This window comes from Lycorma delicatula, chromosome 8, assembly GCF_047948215.1.
Source record: "Lycorma delicatula isolate Av1 chromosome 8, ASM4794821v1, whole genome shotgun sequence".
Taxonomy (NCBI): domain Eukaryota; kingdom Metazoa; phylum Arthropoda; class Insecta; order Hemiptera; family Fulgoridae; genus Lycorma; species Lycorma delicatula.
In genome coordinates, this window is record NC_134462.1 from 17282981 (window position 1) to 17304547 (window position 21567).

Genomic DNA, 21567 nt, shown 5'->3' on the forward strand with positions numbered 1-21567 from the left:
ATTAAAATCTATTTTAGCATATTTATTTTTTATTTTTTGCTATTATTTCTTGTGTTGTGTTTATGTTTATAGTTTATTACACATAGGTAATGTTTTTATAGTTTGCTAATAGAGTTTTCTAATTTTCTAGACGATTATAAGGTCGATCGGTTTTGACTCAGTTCAGTGTGAGTGTTAGATAATAATTATTTAAAAAATTTATTGTCCAAAAAAGTTTAAAATTGAATAATAATAATTTTAATTAATACTACTAATTCCATTAGCAATATGCATGTATGTATGTTTAGTGACATACTCATAATAGTTTTAGACAAACTGCGATGAGACACAAGTCTCTCTCCAAGATAACATAACCATTCTCAAGAATATCCATTCTGCAAGGAGGTTTATGAAGGATAATAAAAAAATAATTATTGAGTATCTTTTTTTTTTTTAATTTTAACTTATTGCATCAGTATAAATAGAAAACTCAATAAGTATTTTTTTTAAATTGCTCAATCTAATATACATTTCTATTTGTTATTACAGAAAAAAGAACCATTAGATATTTGATCATTCATATTTATAAGCCAGAATCCTTTTTTTATGTTTGTAAATTTGGCCTCCATCCCATTGTAGTTCTCTCTACTGTAAGTGTGTTTCGTTGACATATAATAGATGATTGTAAAAATATTAACACAGTAGTGCCAGCTGTTTAGAGGTCACCTTTAATTTACTACTGCAGTTTTAATTTAGTTCTTTAGTAGATCTATGGTATTTGAAAAATAAAATTAAAATAATCGTACCTCGATTAAAACATTTAATATTAATTGAATATTAATTGATATAATTAATAATAATATTAATTTCCAATATTTTTAAAGTTTCTCTTTAAAAAAAGTATTTTTATTACTTATCTTGTTTCCAAGTGATTAATATTTGAAATGGAATCCAGTGAAGATGGTAATAAAAATAAATTTCACTGATAAAATTGTCTGGGTAACCATAATACAACATCTTGGTTACCAGCCTGCTTACAACAAAGTTATAGGGTGTTACCGGTGTATATTTGAGAAAATTTTACTGGTAATTACTGAATCATAACTTATTACTTTACAGTGTCTGAATTCCCCTAACAATTTTTGGCAACTATACAATTTAGTAAAGTTATTGATGCAACGTTGTATTTTAAAAACAGCAACCATTATAAATTTATCTAAAATGCAACAGTACACAGCTAAGCTTAATAACACGATGGAACTTCGTCCATGCTTTATATTACATTATCTTTATAATTCCTATACAGTAAACAATACAAAACTTTTAATCTGTATCTAAATAATCTTATAAAAACAATTTTGTGAAAAAATAAACAGAAACATAAAAATATCTCCTTTATAAGTAGTAAGCCCAAAAATGTTTGCGTTAGTGAAAAACCTAATCAATCGTATTTGTACATCGTAACACGTTATGGGAATATGATAACGCATTTTCTGAAAATGCCTCATTATTTCTTTGTACACATTCTACATCAATTGAAGTTAGAACTTTAAAGTATTGTTTAAATAAAAACTGTCTCATTAAAGTAACTTTTGTGCTATATTTGTACACTTGTTAGCTTAATAAGCATAATTAAACTTTCATTAATACTTTTTTGTAGTTACCAGTTTTTGAAAAATATAAATGAATCTTTTATTTTTAAAATAAAATTGAAATGAAGTGAAATTCATCTTTTGAACCAAGTGTTTTTACAATTTTATAAATTCATAATTATATTTTATTATTTCTCATCACAATATTTAAATATTCAGACGAAACCTTTAGAAGATATGTATTTCAATTTTAAGAGGTGTGGGTTGGTTTTTGGAAAATCATCCTTTTGGATTATTCATGTATATGAATTATAGGTAACAAATTTGTTTCTACAAATTTTAATCTAAAATGCCTTTGAAGAAAATTGAATCGAAATTGTTTTTTTCATGATAAAGCAATTTTAAAAAGAATAACTAATTTTGAAAAAAAATTTATGATCAAAGCTGCTATTAAAAAAATATTTGAGGCAGATTTGAAAAAAATTGTTTCGGTTACTACTTAGGTACAAGGCCAAAAGCAGTGTGACTCGCATACATATATGTTTTTTTGATTTAGAGGAACTAGTTGGACCTTAAAATGTAAAGTTTTGCAAAAACTTGAATATCATACGTTGTATGTTTGCCGTTCTAGCTATATTTACTGGGTAAGTAATATGTACAGTAAGTATCGTTTATAGTGATATCGGATGTAATGACATATCGAATATAGTGACCAAAAACTTGTCTCTTGGTTAGTTTGGTATGCTGTTAATGTATAAATACAGCATGTGCATATTTATAATGACACCGGTTCTAGTGACATGTCGGTTATTATGATTTATTTTTCCTACTGCTATGCAACATTGTATTGTTTATGACTGACAGAAGTGACTCATCAGTAACGTAGTTCAGTATATTTACATTGTAGCTACAGAAATATTTTAACGGTTCCTTTTTTCTTACATATGTACTTTTCTTTCTTTTTCCTATTTAGCCTCCAGTAACTACTGTTTAGATAATATTTCAGAGGATAAATGAGGATGATATGTATGAGTGTAAATGAAGTGTAAGTCTTGTACATTCTCAGTTTGACCATTTCTGAGATGTGTGGTTAATTGAAACACAACCACCAAAGAACACCGGTATCCACGATCTAGCATTCAAATCCATGTAAAAATAACTGGCTTTACTAGGACTTGAACGCTGGAACTCTTGGCTTCCAAATCAGTTGATTTGGGAAGACGCGTTCACCACTAGACCAACCTGGTGGGTTCTTACATATGTACTGTAGTTCTTTTTTTTAACTTCGTGTACCAGATTATTGTTAGCTGAAGCAGTCACATTCAGTTGTTATTAATCTTTTACTGCAAGCATGTCATATCGTGCGGGTACAGTATCTTACTGGAAATCGCCCAAGAATTAGGCGTAGATCGTTCGACAATATCGGTGATATGGAAGAACCGTGAAAAAACTAGGTAAAAATTTGAAACAAATTATGTGAAATCAAAAAAATTACGCCCTAATCAACATAATGATGTAAAGCAAAATAACCGAAATTTTAACCGAAGCTACCTAAACATCGGTTATAATGATCTAAAATCTTCGGTCCCTTGGACGTCACTATAAACGATATTTACTGTGTTGCCATTTAATCTTTGCTTGCCAGTTTTTACCGACTATATATCCCTTATTAATAAAGTAAATTTAATTATTTGTTTGTTTAACCTCTGGAACCACCATTAGGTATTGCTTTAGAGGATGAGATGAATAATTTGTAGCGTATGTAAAAATGCCATGCCTGACCGGGATTCGAACCCGAGAACCCGGGTTCGAATCCACGGAGGCCGGCAAGTAAATTTAGTTGGCTTTAATATATATCTATGAACCTAAATCATTTATTTCAAAATATTCTACCACAAATTCTTCTTCTTTTTTAATTTTAACATTAGGCTTAATGTATGTTTTTTATTTATATTTGATTTTGTAAACTTTGTCATTTTATGAATTACTCACGTTATTATGACTTAAGTGGAATTACAATAAATATTTATAAATGTTTTTGTTTTGTATTCGGCAGGCAGACTGGTATTCGGTACGCGATTTCATTGACACGATTTGCGTGTTCAATTCATAATACGTACGTGAAGAGGACGCTTACTTCGAGACAAGGACTTTCGTTTACTAATTTTTTTAATAATTATATTTGCTTGTTTACATTTCTTTTTATTTATGTTTTTTTTTTATGTCAATGAGAAATAATCTAAATATATTTTGTTAGTTTTTTTTTTAAATAGAATATTTAAGTATTACATTAAAGAATTTTTGTTTTACATCACTATTTTTATTTAAAGTGAATTGCGAGACAAAAATTTATGGTTTATCAATTTTATTTCCGAATGAAGGAAAAATTGAACAATTAATGTAACTAACCTTAAAATAATGCCGGCCTCCGTGGCGCGAGTGGTAGCATCTCGGCCTTTCATCCGGAGGTCCCGGGTTCGAATCCCGGTCAGGCATGGTATTCTCACGCGCTACAAAAATTGTCATTCAAATCATCCTCTGAAGTAATACCTAACGTCGGTCCCGGAGGTTAAAAAATAAAATAAAGTAAACCTTAAAATAAAGTAAAATTTCGTTAGAACAAAAAATTGTATGTATCTGTTTATTTCCTTGTTATTAAATAACTTATGCTAATCAATTTGTGTAGCCGTTAAATAATATATTGATTTTTTTCGTTCTTGAGAATAGTTTTTTTTTCTAACGTGTAGGTTGCAATCTGTTCAATTAGTGAACAAAGCAACCCCCTCCACGACCAATGAGTCTTGTACAGACTCAGGCCGACCATTCCTGAGTCGTATTGTTAATTGAACTCCAACCACCAAAGTATTAGTATTTGAATATTAGCATCCACTGTCTAGTATTCAAATCCGTTTAAAAGCGAATAATTTTTACTAAGATTTGAACCTCAGAACTTCGACTTCGAAAATCAGCTGCAGAACAACTGATTTACGAATACGAGACAACCACTAGACCAACCCGGTGAAATTATTTGAACATTTTGTTTTAAAAACATTAGTAAACATTCAGGAGGATGTGTTAGATTTATTTATATATACTCGTATACTAAAGCGTGGGAACTCCTAAATAACTATTCAACAGTAAATAAAAGAAAAATGAAATTTAGCAGATACTTTAAAAAAGGTCTTTTTTGATATGAAACCACTACTTCGGGGTGTACTGTAGGCCTTTTTTGAAAATATTTATGAAAAATTCATTTGACCAACAGTTTGGTTGGTCAAACATCAGTCGTAGCCTGAAGTTTTCCTTTTCAATGCTCTTTGAATTTACGAGTCGCGTCCCTACTCTCAACCAGTCTACCAGGTTGGCAAACTCGTCATCTTAAATCAGTTGATTTCGAAGTATAGATTTCTCAGGTTCGAATCCTTATAAAGGTTTTATTCGGATTTGAATACTAGATCGTGAATATCGGTGTTCTTTGGTGGCTGAGGTTCAATTATCCACAAGTCTCAGGTATGGTTGGCCTGAATCAGTACAAGATTACACGTCATGAACAAGGGATGCGGCTGCCTACGGGCCCCGAATACTGAAAGCTGCATGAGAAATCTGGAGATTTCCAGAATACCCATAACAAAATAAAAATAATGCCTACCTCTTTCCATTAAACATTTTTAAGTTGTCACCTATCAGGGCAAGCTGGTGTCTTGAGATGGCATGGTCTCATACCAAAAAATACTTTTTTCTCGTAGAAAAATTTGCTAAATTTCATTTTTCTATGTTTACGTCGGTTGTTTAACAGTTTGCATAACTTATTAATATTCATTCCCCCCTCACTCTCACAAAATCTCTTTCTCACTCTCTCTCTCTCTCTGTGTGTATGTATGTGGGGTGTGTGCGTGTGTGAATATATATATATACTTCTTTACCTGGTAAAAAAAAACAAGTTAGTTAGTTTTTAATCAGGTCATATTTAATTTGTTTAACAATAAATTAACGTTTGAAAAAGTTTTAATTTGAAAGATACATCAAAAGTTTTGAATGAATAATTAATGATAAATTCGTGATAACAGTATAATAAATATTAAATTGTTTTTAAGATAATAATAAACCATAAATGATTTATTTTTATTCATTATTTTATAAAAAACAGGATGTATGTATATATATTAATAAATAGGTCATAAAACATATTTAAACGATGCCCTAGATTAAATAGCAGAAATCAGTGAATTGTTTTTCTATAAATAATTTTTTTAAATAATACAAAAAATAGAATTTACAGTAGAGTTAAAACTGAATACGATGACCTATTTTAAGTTAAATTTAGTTAAAAAAAAAAAAAATGGTCCAGGAATTCAGTGTTGGAGTGATTTAAGGCATGCGCAGACTGAAATAACTACCAGCTGTAAAAATTAAGATACTAAATTTATAATAAAAAACATTTTGGCAGTGTTTTTCTTGGTTTAATCGTATTTTTTTAATAAATTTTTGAAATATTTTTATAATCTAAAATTAAAATGTCACGCAAACTATAATAATATTTGTTATGCGCCTTAACCCCAAAAGCCGTAATTAACCTGAATAATACAGTCTTTTTTTCCAAAAATGGTATAGCCAGTCTTAATAGTAATAATAATAATACTAATATGTAAAAAACTCCCAGTGAGTATATGGAAAAAGAAGAGTGAGGTGGTTTCTTATTGTCTTCTTTACTTAGCCGAATGTACTGCCCTATAAAAGGCAGGTGATAATAATTCGTATTCATTGCTCCTTTTTTCTCTTTAGCCTCCGGAAGCACCGCAAGGAATTACTTCAGAGGATGAGTGAGGATGATATGTATGAATGTAAATTAAGTGTAGTCTTGTACAGACTCAGGCCGACAGTTCCTGAGGTGTAGATTGAATCCCAACCACCAAAAAACACCGGTAGCCACGATCTAGTATTCAAATCTGTATAAAGATAATTCCCTTTACTAGGATTTGAACCTTAGAACTCTCGACTTCGAAGGACTGATTATACAGAAAACATCATTATTCTCAGAGAAAGTAATTCAAAATACTTGTACTTCAAATGAATTATAATAGAATAATAATTAAAAGTAAAAGAAGAAAGAGAGTTAAACAAAAAATTAACGTAACCCTTTCTGTTTTGAAACAATATATTGTATATGTACTTAATTTAAGTTGAGAAAATATTATATATATATATTTCTTGTGTGCGTGTGTATGAAAGTTAACTCCTCCTAAACGGCTGGACTGATTTTGATGAAATTTTGTGTGTGTGTTCAAGGGTTTTCGAGAATGATTTAGATTCACAATTTGGTCCACTGGAAAATGTTTTTTTAATTAATTTTTTATTTATAAGTAGTTGTTGATTTTGGAATGTTTTACATTGGATCCGGCAGACTGCACTACCATCGCAGTATTGAATATTCAATAATATTCTATTTTAATTTTAGTTTGTCCCGACAGTTGGTGCTGCGATCAAATTGAGAAAAATATTTCGTAATTTTGTGTTATTATTGTGTTAAAAAAAATCGCGAGAAAACAGTTTTTTAATAAATAAGAGGCTAATAAATCAGATGGTAATGTAAACAAAGGAAAACCAATCAGATCAATGCAAGATGGCTGCTGTCAAACACAATGACCAATCACAAAGAGCCCGTATGGCCGTTGCCAATGTAAACAAAATCAAAACTGATTAAGTAACAAGTAGGCAGCAGTGCGATCGCGTTTAGAATTGTGCGCGTATTGAGAAATATTATATTATTATTTATTGAAATAACGTTTTAAAGTGTAATTAAAAAATATACATTGTGCAAATTTGTAAGGTACACTATTGAAGTGAAAATGTTGTTTTAATTTATTTATGTTGTTGATCTTGGCACGGTTAAGGTTCACAATTGGGTCTAGTAGGCAGCGTGTGGGTTCGGTAGGCAGAGCTGCGATCGCGTTTTAGAAGTTTTTTTTTTTAATTTTTGGTTTATCAGTCAAACCCGGTAGTTGGTGCTGCGATCGGATTCTAGGAATTTTTTTTATTTTGTTGCTTTTTTTGTTGCTGCATATCAGTTACTTGCGTCGTAGCTTAGTGTTGTTCTTACATTAAATTCGTATTTAGAGAATAGTTTGAATTAAATCCGATAGGTAGTACTGTTCTGACAATTGGATTTATTTACATTCTGACTTTTATAAAGTGAAAGGTTAAATTTTGTTAAATTGCTAATGTTCAGTTTTTTAAGGTTTTCTGAAACTTTCAATTGCTGTCATTTAATCTGTATGTATGCACAGATCTAGCAATAGCGAAACATTGCCGAGTCTGCTAGAATTGCGCGCTTATTGAGAATATTATATTATATTATTATTTATTGAAATAACGTTTTAGAGTTAAATTAAAAAATGTACATTGTGCAAATTTGTAAGGTGCAGTATTGAAGTGAGTATTTTACACGATTTTTCATGAATTTTAATGATGTATACACGTGAATGCACGTGTATACATCATTAATCAACTTAACCTACAAATTTAAATTGTCAGTTCTCATTTGATTCTATGCAACTTATGAAGTATTGAACGGCTCTGAAAATAAAAATTTAAGTTTGTAAAATAAATTATACCATTTATAAAATTAAAATATAAGTTACTTATAATATAGATTAAAGTATATTTAAAAAATTGAATTTATAATGTTTTAGCTGATTAATTTTATAAAAAGTGTTCTAAAATTATTTTTAATTTACAATTATCTAAAATTTGGTAAAATAGATGTTAAAATAAAGAATGAGAAAAATTTCTACTAAAATTTTAACTACGTTGCTTTTTTACAGTGCTTTAATTTTTTTATTAATTGATGATTAATTAAGCCGTTACATGGTTATGAAACATCAAAATTATTAAATAAATAAAAAAATATGTAGGAGGTACTTTTTTAGAATGATTTTAAGTGAAAATTAGTAGTAATGTGGATGAAAATTTATTAATTACACTAATTATTAATTTTACGACGTTTCGATTTTCGTCAGATATCTCAATATTTAGTGAAATAAATATTAACCATACTACACATAATTAATCAATAAACCCATTACAATAATACAACAATCACAAACTGATAATATCATACTAATAGTCATTTTAATGAAATTTAGAACACATTCCTGCTAATTTTAACTTAAGTTACTTATATTTATGTGTGTGCATTTATTACAGAATAATACCGCGTCAGGACAACGTCTGTTGGGTCCGCTAGTATATATATGTATATATATATATATATAATATAATTTTTTATGTTTTATTTTGATCGATACATAATAAATAATTCATTAAATAGACAATCCGTGTCAGGAATGATTAGATATAGTTTTCAATCGGTAAAAAGTTCATTTTAATTATTTAAAATATAAACACATGAAATAATATTAAGGTAGATTTATGAAAATATTAAATATAAAAAAATAATTACAATTCAGAAGGCGTGAATGAAAGTTATTTGATCAGATATCTATTTCCGTGATGAATGAAGAAGCGAAAAATTCAGGTTTTAAAAAAATATCATTAACATTAATTAAAAATTCATCGACATTTTTCTCTAAAAGAAAATACTTTAATTTTATTTAACGTAAATTTAAATGGTTCAGTAATTATTAGAAATGGTAATGAATATTCTTTAAAGTATTGTATTGAGTTATACGAAAAAAGTTTTGTTTCTTGATTTGATAGAAGTGAATATTGTATAAAATTATTGACTCATCTTTCGAATAGATTACACATCCATTAATACAAATACAAGAAAAGGTTAACCTTTATGATTTTCTAAACATTAGTTTATATGATTGATAATTTTGGGTCCTAAAATAATGATCTGATAGACGATTTTTCTATCATTAAAATATCTTTTCTCATTTGTAGGGAATTAAACTTTAATGAACTATTTATTTTTTGATCGCTGAAAAAATTTGATTTGTAATTTTTGTTCCAAATTATTTCATTTTCACACAAATTTTTTTTACCAGACGACTTAATTTTAATTTTAAAAATAAGTATCACTATTTGATATCTGGATAAAAATTCAACTGTAACTTAGTTAATAGGTCAGTATTATTTATTTATAATCGTATATTTATTTATTATGTTGATATTTATGATTAGATACTTAGAATGTAGATTTAAATTATCTTAATGCGTTTCAATAATTTTAACACTCGACGTCACTGGAAACGTTGAGTTCAACCGCATTATCGATGTAAAATATCTCTTATGTTTTACCATGAGAATAGTTTTCTTTCTTTCCGGTAGAGTACCACATGTCCCTGAATTTTTAAAATTGTTTTAAATATGGGAAATAAAGGATATATAAATTTATTAATTAATTTAAACTTTAATAATTATCCAAAAGTAAAAATTATTTTGCAGTATTGAAATAGATATTACTGGGGAGTTAATTTGTTACTGAGCAATTCATAAATAGCATAAATTTAATCTTTTTCTTATTAATAAAGTATAAATTAATATTATTGTTAGGATTTACTTATTTTCACATATTTATTGAAATAAAAATAAAAAAGAACAAAAACTCAAGTTTATCTACGGGGATTTAATTAAAAATATATCAAACATCTGTTATGTTGTTTCTTTCTTTCTTTTTATGTTTAGCCTCCGAAACCACTGTAATGTATTACTTCAGAAAATTAATGAGGATGATATGTATGAATTGTAGTCTTGTACAGTCTCAGGCTGACCATGAATGAATGGTTGAATAAATCCTGAGATGAATGGTTAATTGAAATTCAACCACCAAAGAACACCGGTATCTACGATCTAGTATTCAAATCCGTATGAAAGTAATTGACTTTACTAGGGTTTGAACTCGCTGTTTATACCAGATTGAATTTATTTATCCTAAAATATTGATGAGATTTGAAAATTATTCCCAACCTGATAAAGGTCAATTTTATGAAAAAAAAAATTTCTTTTTAAATCTAGTTAATGCAGTAAAAAATTACAAAATTATAATTTGTTTTTATAGTTTTGAGAAGTGAAATTTATAATACATTCTTTTATGATATTATTTTTTGATAAAGTAAAAAAAATAGGTAAATTAAATTTGTATAAATTTAAACACCCTTCAACAGATGATACTTCCTTAATATCTCTTAACCTCTTCGTCCGATTTTTTATTTTTTTATTTATAAAATCAGTTTCCCTAATACAGAAGTTAATATGGTAAAAATAACTTCTTAATTAAAGGTTTAAACCATTTCTGAGATATAAAGCGATACAGATAAAAACATATATTGATTTAAAATGCCAAGAAATTTAGAAATACGGAAAAGTTAATTTTTCAAACGATAGAAATTTTTTTATAGTATATATTAAAATTATTGAAATTTATGAATAAAAGCTAACAACAAAGTAAGTTATACTTCCCCGACAATTGTTATTTATTATTTTATAGTAGAAATATACAGTAAAAAAATATAATTATTTAAATCTTTAAAGAATTACGTTTACTACGTTGAATAGAAGAAATTTAACACTGAAAAATATACAATCGATAAAGATTTACCTAAGATTCCTTTTTTGGAGGTGAGGGTTAATTATAATGAAATTTGATTGTAATAGTATTATTAAAAGTTTAAATAAACTAAAAAGAGTTTTAAAAAATTCATAAGATCGATATTTTTAAATTTTGATAGGCTCCCCTCCACCAAAATTGGGCCTAATGTATTTTACTTCTGAGCCTGCATTACTACTACGCCTAGAAAAACATAAAAAAAAAAATTGGTTAAAAATGTGCAATAAATAAAAAAATAGCTTTTTCGATTTTTGGGGAAGGGGAGAATTAGGAAACAAATTCTTTTTAAATGGTGATAAGTTTGTACGCATGTACTGAGTAAAATATAAATTGAGGTTATGTTTACAAAATCTTGAGAAAATTGATCCCAAAGAAACTATTTATTCCATTCCCTAAAGATATTGATCCTAACCTTTCTATCAACAAACTGCCCCATATACACGAGTCTGTGTCAGATTTTATCAAAATCTGTATATCCAATTAAAAGGTTAAAAGACGCCAACTCAAGTACATACGTATCTACGAACATTACCTCCCACGTTATTTTTTTAGGATCTCTGGGCCATGAAACTTCTAGAAATGTAAAAAAAAACCATCCCCCGTTTTTTGACTGGTTATTTTACTTTTCTTCTTGCATGTAGCAGCTATGCTGCCACGAAAGTAAAACTAATACGAATACAAAACGTTTTTTTCTTATTTTTTTTAACCACTTGAGAGCAATCGGTAACCCCCTAGAAGACGTTACTTCAGTCGGTCCCAAGTGACGTGACTGAAGACTAGCCCTCCCTTAGTGCAGCTTGAAGCTATCATGGTGACTCTCCCCAAGAGGGCTACCCTACTCTTCCCTATTACCTAGTTTGGGTTTCGGGACCGAAAATGCACCCCACGCATACCCCCCCTGAATCGCAAACCTCGAGGGTCCTCAATGAGTCATCAGAACGTCCTGATTCAGCCATCTGCTGGACCCGAACGCTCTCAGTAAAGACGCTCCTTCCCGGGCCCTGCACGTGTCCATGATTCAACTCCCTGGCGACAGATTCTTTTTCGCCAGTTCCCCCGAATTTTTTTTTTTTTTTTTTACTTATAAAAAACTAAATTTTAGTAAAGTTCTTAAACAGTTTTATTTATTTTTGCGTGACAGATGCTACAGAATCCTGTTTATACATAAAAACAGTGAAATTATACAGGATAGAAAAAGTATGGGAGATATAAAAAGAAGATTAGCATAAACGAAAAGTGTTTTAATGAAAAAATGATATCTGCTAATATTAAATATAGATCTAAAATTAAAAATAAATTTTTCAAATATTTGTGTAGGCTGTTGCACTTTGTGGTAGTGGAATATCAAAAGTATAGTAGGAAAAAAAGAAAGGAAATCGACAAATATGTCTGAAATATGGTATTACAGGAGGATGTTGAAATTAAGTAGACCGGTAAAAATCGAAATTAAGTAATCTTAAAACGAATAGAAAGAGAGAAGTCTGTTGTGAAACTTTGTAAAGAGTAGAACTAGATTGGTGGGCCGTAAATTAAAACGTCCACGTCTATACAGTATATATACGTTTAGATAACTAATGATATAAGGTGTTGTAAATGTGTTGGAATTAAAAGCTTAGCACAGAATGGAATAGAAAATAGCATAAAACCAGTCAAATTATTGTAATTTTAAAAAAAATTATTCCTAAAATCTTGTTTCAACAAAACTATATGAATGAAGTCTGAAAACAATTTAATCTTTAAAAATTATATTATCATTTCAAAGCTTAGACACCACTAATTTGACGTAATAAATAAAAAATTATGAGTTAAATATTAAGTAAATTTCCTCCTCAAAAGTATACACGACTGGATAATTACTTATATATCAGCTAAATTATAGTAGTATCTGTGGTAAACGTAACACAAAGTTGTTTTCAAGGTTTCTAATACACACTAATTAGTGTGTATTAAAAAACGTTTCTAATTACGTCCGTAATCAATCAACTATGAAAGTTATCGTATAAATTTTTTAAAGCAATGTTATCTGTAGGTTAAATAACATCAAAATATTTAATTTGGGTTTTATCTTGTATTGCTATTAATTCGTTTTTTTTTTTAGAGAAAGAAAAGAAAAACAAATTTACCCCATATTATAAAAAAGAGTAATGTACAAAGACGTTTTTGTATAAGTTTTCAGTCATGTGTCTGCATCGGTATTGATTTCTGTGGGTTTCTTTTTATTTAATAGTTTTGCTCTAAAAAGAACAAAATGAAACTAAAATACGGAAGTGTCTGAGAACGATGCAGTAGTTGTATTTTTGTATAATATATACATATAATATTTATGTGTGTGTGTGTGTGTTCGCCCCCCCCCCATACACACACACACACACACACATATATATATATATATATATATATATATATATTAGCATCCCCGTCGCGGCTTCGCTCGCTAAATATATTTGCTTGCCTTTCCCATCATAAATTTGTTTTATACAAACAAATTTATGCAGTTGATATTTCTTTTTATGTAAGAAAATATTTCAAACTTTATTAATTTATTCAAATAAATTGAACAAATTTACAAAAAAGAAAATGAAAACAAAATATTTTTTTTATTGTCAAAAAATTTATTTAAAAAATTATAGTTGTTTCAGTTCACAATACCTTCCTCAGATGTTAGAACAGAATCTGAGGAAGGTACTGTGAACCGAAAGAGCTGTCATTTTTAAATAAGTTTTGTGAAAATAAAAAAAAAACATATTTTGTTTTGATTGATTTTCATCGAGTAAACGCTTTATCCATCGATTATTGAATATATTTGTGATTTTTAGAGAAAAAAAAGCTAAAAAACAGACTGTCTATAATGGAAAATTACAATTTAATTTTTTTATCGATTACACTTTTTAATTCAATATATTTTTCCTCATTTATTTTATGATAAAAAATTTTCTATCAATAATGTATTATTAAATTCTTTGAAAAACTGAGTTCCTATAATATTACTTTTCCAGCGAATATAGGTAATCTATATTAAAGGAGAAAGTATGATTAGTCAAAAACTGGGTATTTTTTTTGCAAATCTTTATTTTAGGACCCAACTAGTTCATCTGACAAAAGAAACAAAGATAACATTGCTTATAAAAACTTATACAGTAACTTTCATAGTTGATTGATTACGAACAATTAGTGTCTAAAAATATAAAAAGAAACAAAGATAGCATTGCTTATAAAAACTTATACAGTAACTTTCATTGTTGATTGATTACGAACAATTAGTGTGTCTAAAAATATTCATATGGAGGTTAAGCTTAACAAATTTTCTCAAATAAGGTTTTCTATAAATCTTAACACCCCCATAAATAAAGGCTAAAAAAATGAAATTTTCAAAAAACATTTTTGTATTTTATCTTCGAATCTATCATTTAAAAAAAAATTAGACTTTACTTGATAGCTCTATATGAAGTATAAACATTCAAAAAATTTTTGAAACATATTTAAACCGAGGGAGATAAAGGAAAAGAACAAAAAACATATACTTCCATTTTAAAAGATGGGGGGGGGGGGTTAATTTTATTTAAAAAATTAAATTTTTTAAATATGCATTGTAGATAACAAATTTTCTTTAATAAAATTTTCTCTAAAATACTTTTGAAGAAAATCGAAATTGATTTATTCGTAATATTCTCCCATCGCCTCGATGAATTTTGAAAAAAAATTAATATATTCAATGCCCTGTATATAGAAATATTGAGCCAAATCTGAAGAAAATCGGTTCTGTCAATTCTGAGATAAAAGGCCAAAAGTAGAGCAACACAAATACATACATTTTTTTTTTCATTTAGATGCAGTAGTTGGACGTTAAAACGTAAAGATCACCAAAAAAACACGATAGCCCGTTTTTGACAGGATAACCAATACTTTTCCCATAATTTCAGCGAAACTAAAATTATATGGATCATTAAAATAGATATGGGACCCACAGTGAGCGTATCTCTCTATCTACTTGACCAATTATAAAATTAAATGACATCAATTACCCGTATTTGGAAAGTCATCGCACAAAAATTTATAAAAGTCAGGAAATCCAATCTGAAGATATCAATAAAAACGGAAAGCAAAAAAATTAGTCGTATTATCCCACTCCCTTAAATGGAATTGCTCGAATGAATAATCTAAGTGGCATACTATTGTAACAGAATCATCCAATTAGTACAAGAGTATGACTTTGAATCAAAATGACAAAAAAAGAGTGTTTGTCCCCATTCCTTTATGGGGGTTTGAATTAGACCGAATACCATCAGAAATTATTTTAACTACATAAAGTTATATAAAAAAATTAATCTTTGAGTAAAATGTTGAAATACAGGACTCATAAGGTCCCGTACCTCCGTCTCCTTGACTGTTTTCCACATACAGGAATCATCGTGCTAAATTCATCCAAATCGGTAATCTGCGTGGAATATCAAGCAAAAACCGAGTAAAATTCATAAAAACATACTTTTAACATAGAAAAAATCCATCCGGATTTTTTCTATGTTAAAATTCTGTTTTTAGGTTACAGAGCGATCATGAAATATCAATAGCTGCAAAAAACCCCTGACATACATAATTTGACCCGATTATCAAGCCTTCCCTTTTATAATATACTATATAACTACACAATATAATTTACATAGTCGGGAAAATAAAAATAAATTATTTAGAATAATTTGAAATTTATAAAAATTATGTATGAAAAAAAGTCATATAAAATTATATTTTTTTACATCCAAAATTATCAATACGTTTAATGAGGGAGATTTTTTTGTAATTTCCCATGCTGTTGTAGTATAAAACAGAGAAAGACTTTCTAACGATTAAAGAATGACCAGAGTCACTGAATTTTTTGATTTTTATATTTCTCGATTTGAGGTTACTAGGATTCTGAAATAGTTCAGGTTACAGAATTCTGTAAATCTGCGCCACTCTTTACAAAGTAGTGTGTGTGTGTACACGCGCGCGTGTTTTGTCCTCTATTTGACTAATATTCTTAATAAAGATATATTTAAATTTGTCACGGAACCTTGTACATTAGGAAAATATTTCCCTTATTTAGTTTATCAAAGAAAAAAATTAATCGGAAAAAAACCATTTGTAATAGTAATATTAAAAAGTTTCTTATAATCTTTTTTTTAAAGCTAGCCCTATTTCGTAAAATGTTATTTTTTGAAATTTAAAAAAAAATTTAACTTATTTAACGTATCGCCTTAAAACAACTGTGTTTTTATTTAAATAAAGAATGATTTTTTTTAAACTGTGATTTTCGTATCAGTGTGAATAAACTCTTAAAAATTATTTTGCATGAATTTTTTACGATTTTAATTAAACGAAATGGAAACAATTTTTATTAATAGTATGTTATCAAGGCGAAATAATCTTTAACATTTTTCACAGAGGTATAAAAAATAACTTTAAATATTTCTTTAAAATTATTCAAAATATTATCAGTTGACCTTGTTTTTAATTACGTTTCATTTCACCTTGTGTAGTCTGCTAATTAGCAAAGACTGAATCTGTAATAATTTTTTATCGGTTTAATAATTTATTCAAAAATGTTATTTTATAAAAAAAAAAATAATAAGTAAATAAATGAGAAAAAAGAAATTGTGTAAGAGCGGTAATAATTTTTATCTTATTAATAAAAAACAGTCACTTTTTAAGCTCTATATAATGAATGGAGAATTTTAGCAACATCGTTACGTGCTTTTTTATTATTAATACTATATCGTTTAAAATTGATTATTTAATTTATTAAGTCTATGAAACTACACAAAATAGAAAAAACTAATACTTTTTTATAAGAAAAACCTTAAACAAGAAAATATAAATTAAATAATATAATTTTTTTTCACTACAGATTAGAAGACTAATATTTATTTTTTATTATTAAAATAATTTTCATCTAAATTTTATGAACTTATGACGACTTGACCTTGAAAGGGCAAAGTCATTAACCCTTTCTTTTTTCGCACTTAAATAATTTTCATATGTATTTTAATAATAAATTTCTTACCCTTATAACGTTGTTCTTCTGAGATCTGTTTCGAGATGTGTTGTACCTGAAGCAATAATTTTACACGTTCAATCGGTGCTACAGTTGTTTTTGAAATCGCGGCGGCGACACCACCGGCGACAAAATCTTTGGCGAATGCCACTGGATCAGCTAATGCCGGCTGCATTTTGTTTTAATTTATTTAATTAAATAAGTTATCGTTAAAATAAATTTTGTTGTACCGTCGTGCACGGTCGCTTGTCGTTACAGGAAAGGAGGTATCCAGCCGACTGGCTAAACGATTAAACCTACTGAAATCGTCGTTTCTATTACGTCTGTAGTACTCCCTCTTTTTTTCCCCACCTACTATACCAGCCCCTGCATCACTGTACGTCCCGGGTACCCGAAATAGAAATATTTTTCTCCTCTCTTTGTACGTATCTTTACATTCTCAACCTACCTCACAACGTCACGACTCGACCACATGATCTTTGATTGTCGGGAATTTTGTTTTAAAGTTACAACTGAGTGAATGTATAATAAATATTTTCCGTTTTTTTATTAGATTACTAACATTTTCTCAGGTTCATTGTATTTATAAAGATTACTAGCTTCCCGTCGCAGCTTCGCCCGCTACAGGAAACTTTCGTTTCCCGTATCGGTCAACACATTCTCCCGTAGCTCGATCACATGATCTTTGATTGTCGTAATTCGGGAATTTTGTTTTAAAGTTACCATGAATAAATGTACAGAAATTTTCCTTTTCTTTTAATGTTTATAAAACAAAAAATTTAAATATTTTAATTTTTCACCTCATTAAGTGTTTATAGATAAAATAATATTAAATAAATGCTTTTTTTTCAGTACTCATATATTTTCTTTTAAATATGAGCTGCTCTGTGATGTTGCAAGACCTAAGTAAGTTAATAAAACAAATATATATTTTTAATTTTATTTTGATTTGAATGTCTGTGGATTTATTAATTTTTATTATTGGGGTTTAATTAAATGCACTGTTCAATAGCAGTTTCTAAATCAATTAGGATAAAATTAATCGATTTACTATAATTATGAAGTAATGTATAAAAAAATAAAATAAACTGTATAACAAATAAATCTACTTCACAAAACGTTTCAAAAAAGTAATATTTTTTTTTATATTTCGATTTTTAGTTGTCGATACCAGATTAAAAGCTAGTAATTACGTTAATTATTTAATAACTTATTGGTTTGTTAATAATTAATTTGCGCCGACTTCAAAAAATTTTAATATACAGACAAATAAAAAATTTATTTTTGTTTTGGTTTTTAATGAATTTCGTTTTCTTTCGTGCTCTTCCAACACTTCTTCATTCTTTCGCTTCGTTTTTATCTTCTCTCTTTAGCTCAGACGTTTTGTTGATTTTTATCCTTCCCTTGAAATATTGTGTCAGTTCGGTATTTCTGTAGATATTTTCATTTCTTTTAAGTCATTTTGACCCTCTAAGGTTCTTGATGTTCGTTTTTTTTACTTCCTTGTACGAAGTAAAGGAAGTATTGTGATCGCGAAAAATTTCGGTTTTCAGATTTCAACGGAAGTATCTATTTTGATCATTCCTGAATCCATTTTGACTAGTTTCGGCGTGACGTCTGTACGTATGTATCTCGCATAACTCAAAAAAGATTAGCCGTAGGATATTGAAATTTTGGATTTACGACTGTTGTAACATCTAGTTGTCCACCTCCCCTTTTAACTGCAATCGACTTGACCAAAAGTGTCCAAAAAAACGCAAAATCCATTTGAATTTTTGACTTTTTCTTAACTGCAGTAATAAGCCCTCATTAATTTATAAGTAAATTATAAGTAATAAATCATAAGTAGTACTTATAAATCATAAGTGGTACTTATTTTCATTTGTTCCAGAGTTGTAGCCAAACAAAGTTTTAATTAATGAAATATTTGGGTATTATAAGCGGAAGGCACATCGGCTCGAATCTGACTTCATATCCTGTTTTTTTTAACTTTTATTATTATTTTTTTAATTTAAATATATTGATTTATTAATGATTATTAACCTCTGATTGTATTAAAATTTTAGAATAAATAATAATTCAATAATAACAATTTAAAAAATTATCAGAAGTTATTAATGAAATAAAATTTTATGCACCTTTCATTTTAAAAAATGTGTATAAGTAATTTAATAGGCGGTTATGTGGTGTCCACATCAGATTTTTGTTTAATTGTGGTCGAAGATTTATTTTATGAGCCTGTTATCATTTATTCGCTTAAGTTGGCCAAAGAATTTGGCTCTTCTATTTTGATAGAATCTAACATTTTCTCAGATTCATAGTATTTATAAATATTACTAGCTTCCCGTCGCAGCTTCGCCCGCCCTACATGGTAACTTTCGTTTCCCGTAGCGATCAATCTTTTTATTTTACGTTTTTTAGTCAAGTAACCAGAGGCAGTTGCAGCTAGTCACACATATAGTAACGGTAGCAGTGGTGGTGTTGTTTGATCCACAGCGCCGTGTATTTTCGCACCCACTAAAAAAATCGGAATTAAAAAATAAAAATGTTTTCTAAATATTTATCTGAAGAGTATTTACAAGCCCAACTCTACTGAATATCTTGTTTAAGGTATGTCAAAAATCTTGAAATTGGTTTATTGACATGAAGATTACACTACATATAGATATCATTCAGTTAAAACCCAGCTCACACAATGATAGACACTCACAGTTCACAATTCATTAATTAATACAGTTCATTAAGGCTTATGTTTCAACCGGAAAATCTCCACCACTACATATATATATTTTTTTCGAAATTTTTTGAGATGAAACATATCTAAAAACCTTCTCAGTTATGCCAAAAAACATGGGTAAAAATTTGGTTGCGATTGATCGGGTAATTTGTTGTTTACCCCGAACAAACAAAAACCCTCTTCCTCTTTATATAATAGTACTAGCAGACTCGGCAATGTTTCGCTATTGCTAGATTTGAGTATATATAGATTAAATGAGCACAATTGAAAGTTTGATAAAACATTAAAAAATAGACATTACGGAACTTCACAAAATTTAACCTTTCCCTTTTTCCCTTTTACTCTTTTTCTCATTCACACTTTCTCCTTTCCCTTTTCTTTATTCTCTTTTTCCCTTTCCATTTCTATTTCCTTTTCCCCTTTTTTCTTTTTTCCATTTTCCCCTTCTTCCCTTTTTACCTTTTTCTCTTTTACCTTTTCGATTTTTTCTTTTCTCTCTTTTTCCCCGCGCGTAAATCGGTCCAATAGTTTTATAGTCTATAGCGGACACACATATCGGAAACACTGAAATGGAATCACAAAATACTTAGTATAGCATGTGTTGCTTTTACGTCCGACAGATAACGCTGTTTTTCAAAAAAAGCATGTTTTTACCTGTCACAGATGTGACATGTTAGGTAAATAAATCCCTGGATAGGGAGGAAGTCCGGAAACCTGTCGTGCGAACTCAGTTTCTGAGTGGCCACGGTTGCTTTGGCGCTTACCTGCAGAGGATTGGGAAAAGAGCTTCCCCCTTATGTAGGTATTGTACAGTCATCGACTCCTCGGAACACGTGGTGTTCTGGTGTGGGCGCTGGTATGATGTACGGCGCCCAGTAGTCGAGGAGTTCAGGGAGTTGGTGGCTGAAAGCGTGGTTATCAAGATGCTCGAATCGAAGGCTGCGTGGAAAGCCGTAGCTGCTATGGTGGAGGCCATTGTTCGTGGTAGGGAGGCGGAGTAGAGAACCTCTACGGTGAGTAGAGGTTTTCTGATCCCTGTTCGTTCTCCTGCATGTTTGCATGTGTTTGTTGCAGAGGCGGTGACCTTTTGCAGGGTGCGGAATGAGTTAAAATTAAAAAGAGGGTCCGGTCTCCACCTGGTACAATTGCAAAAAAAAGGTATATAAAAACACGCGCGTATTCGAATGCAACGTTGTTTCAAAATTACAAAGCAATCGTGAAGAACTTTCGAAGATTTAAGATTTTGAATCAACGAAAATTAATATTTTTATTTATATAGATAGATTATTACGTCTGAATTTGTATTCATTTCCACCTAATTTTCTTTGGTCCTAGGATTTTTCTCATAATTTTCATATAGCGAGTGTACTTTTTCTTTCTTTTTGACCATTCCTGAGATGTGCAGTTTATTGAAACCCAACCAACAAAGAACAACGGTATTCACGATCTAGTATTCAAATCCGTAAAAAGGTTTGAAGCTTAGAACTCTCGAATTCGAAATCAGCTTTGCGATGACGAATTCACCACTAGATCAACCCAGTGGGTCTATTGCGAGTGTACTAGTTTGGAACAGACGGCCGAGATTCTTATCTGTTTTAATGTAAATTTTTATTTTATTTTACAAACATTATTTTCATCCTTTTGTTAATTGAAATTATGA

The 21567-nt window shown here is 29.0% G+C and overlaps 1 protein-coding gene across 1 annotated transcript in view; it reads right to left on the reverse strand.

The window, feature by feature from the left end:
* LOC142328662 (ADP,ATP carrier protein 2-like) overlaps nucleotides 1-17469 on the reverse strand; it is a 30723-nt gene extending 13254 nt beyond the window's left edge. Inside the window, exon 1 of the mRNA XM_075372562.1 lies at nucleotides 17180-17469. Within this exon, the coding sequence (XP_075228677.1) occupies nucleotides 17180-17345 (166 nt within the window). The 5' untranslated portion in view covers nucleotides 17346-17469. The remainder of the gene's footprint in view (nucleotides 1-17179) is intronic.
* Between the last annotated feature and the right edge of the window lie 4098 nt (nucleotides 17470-21567).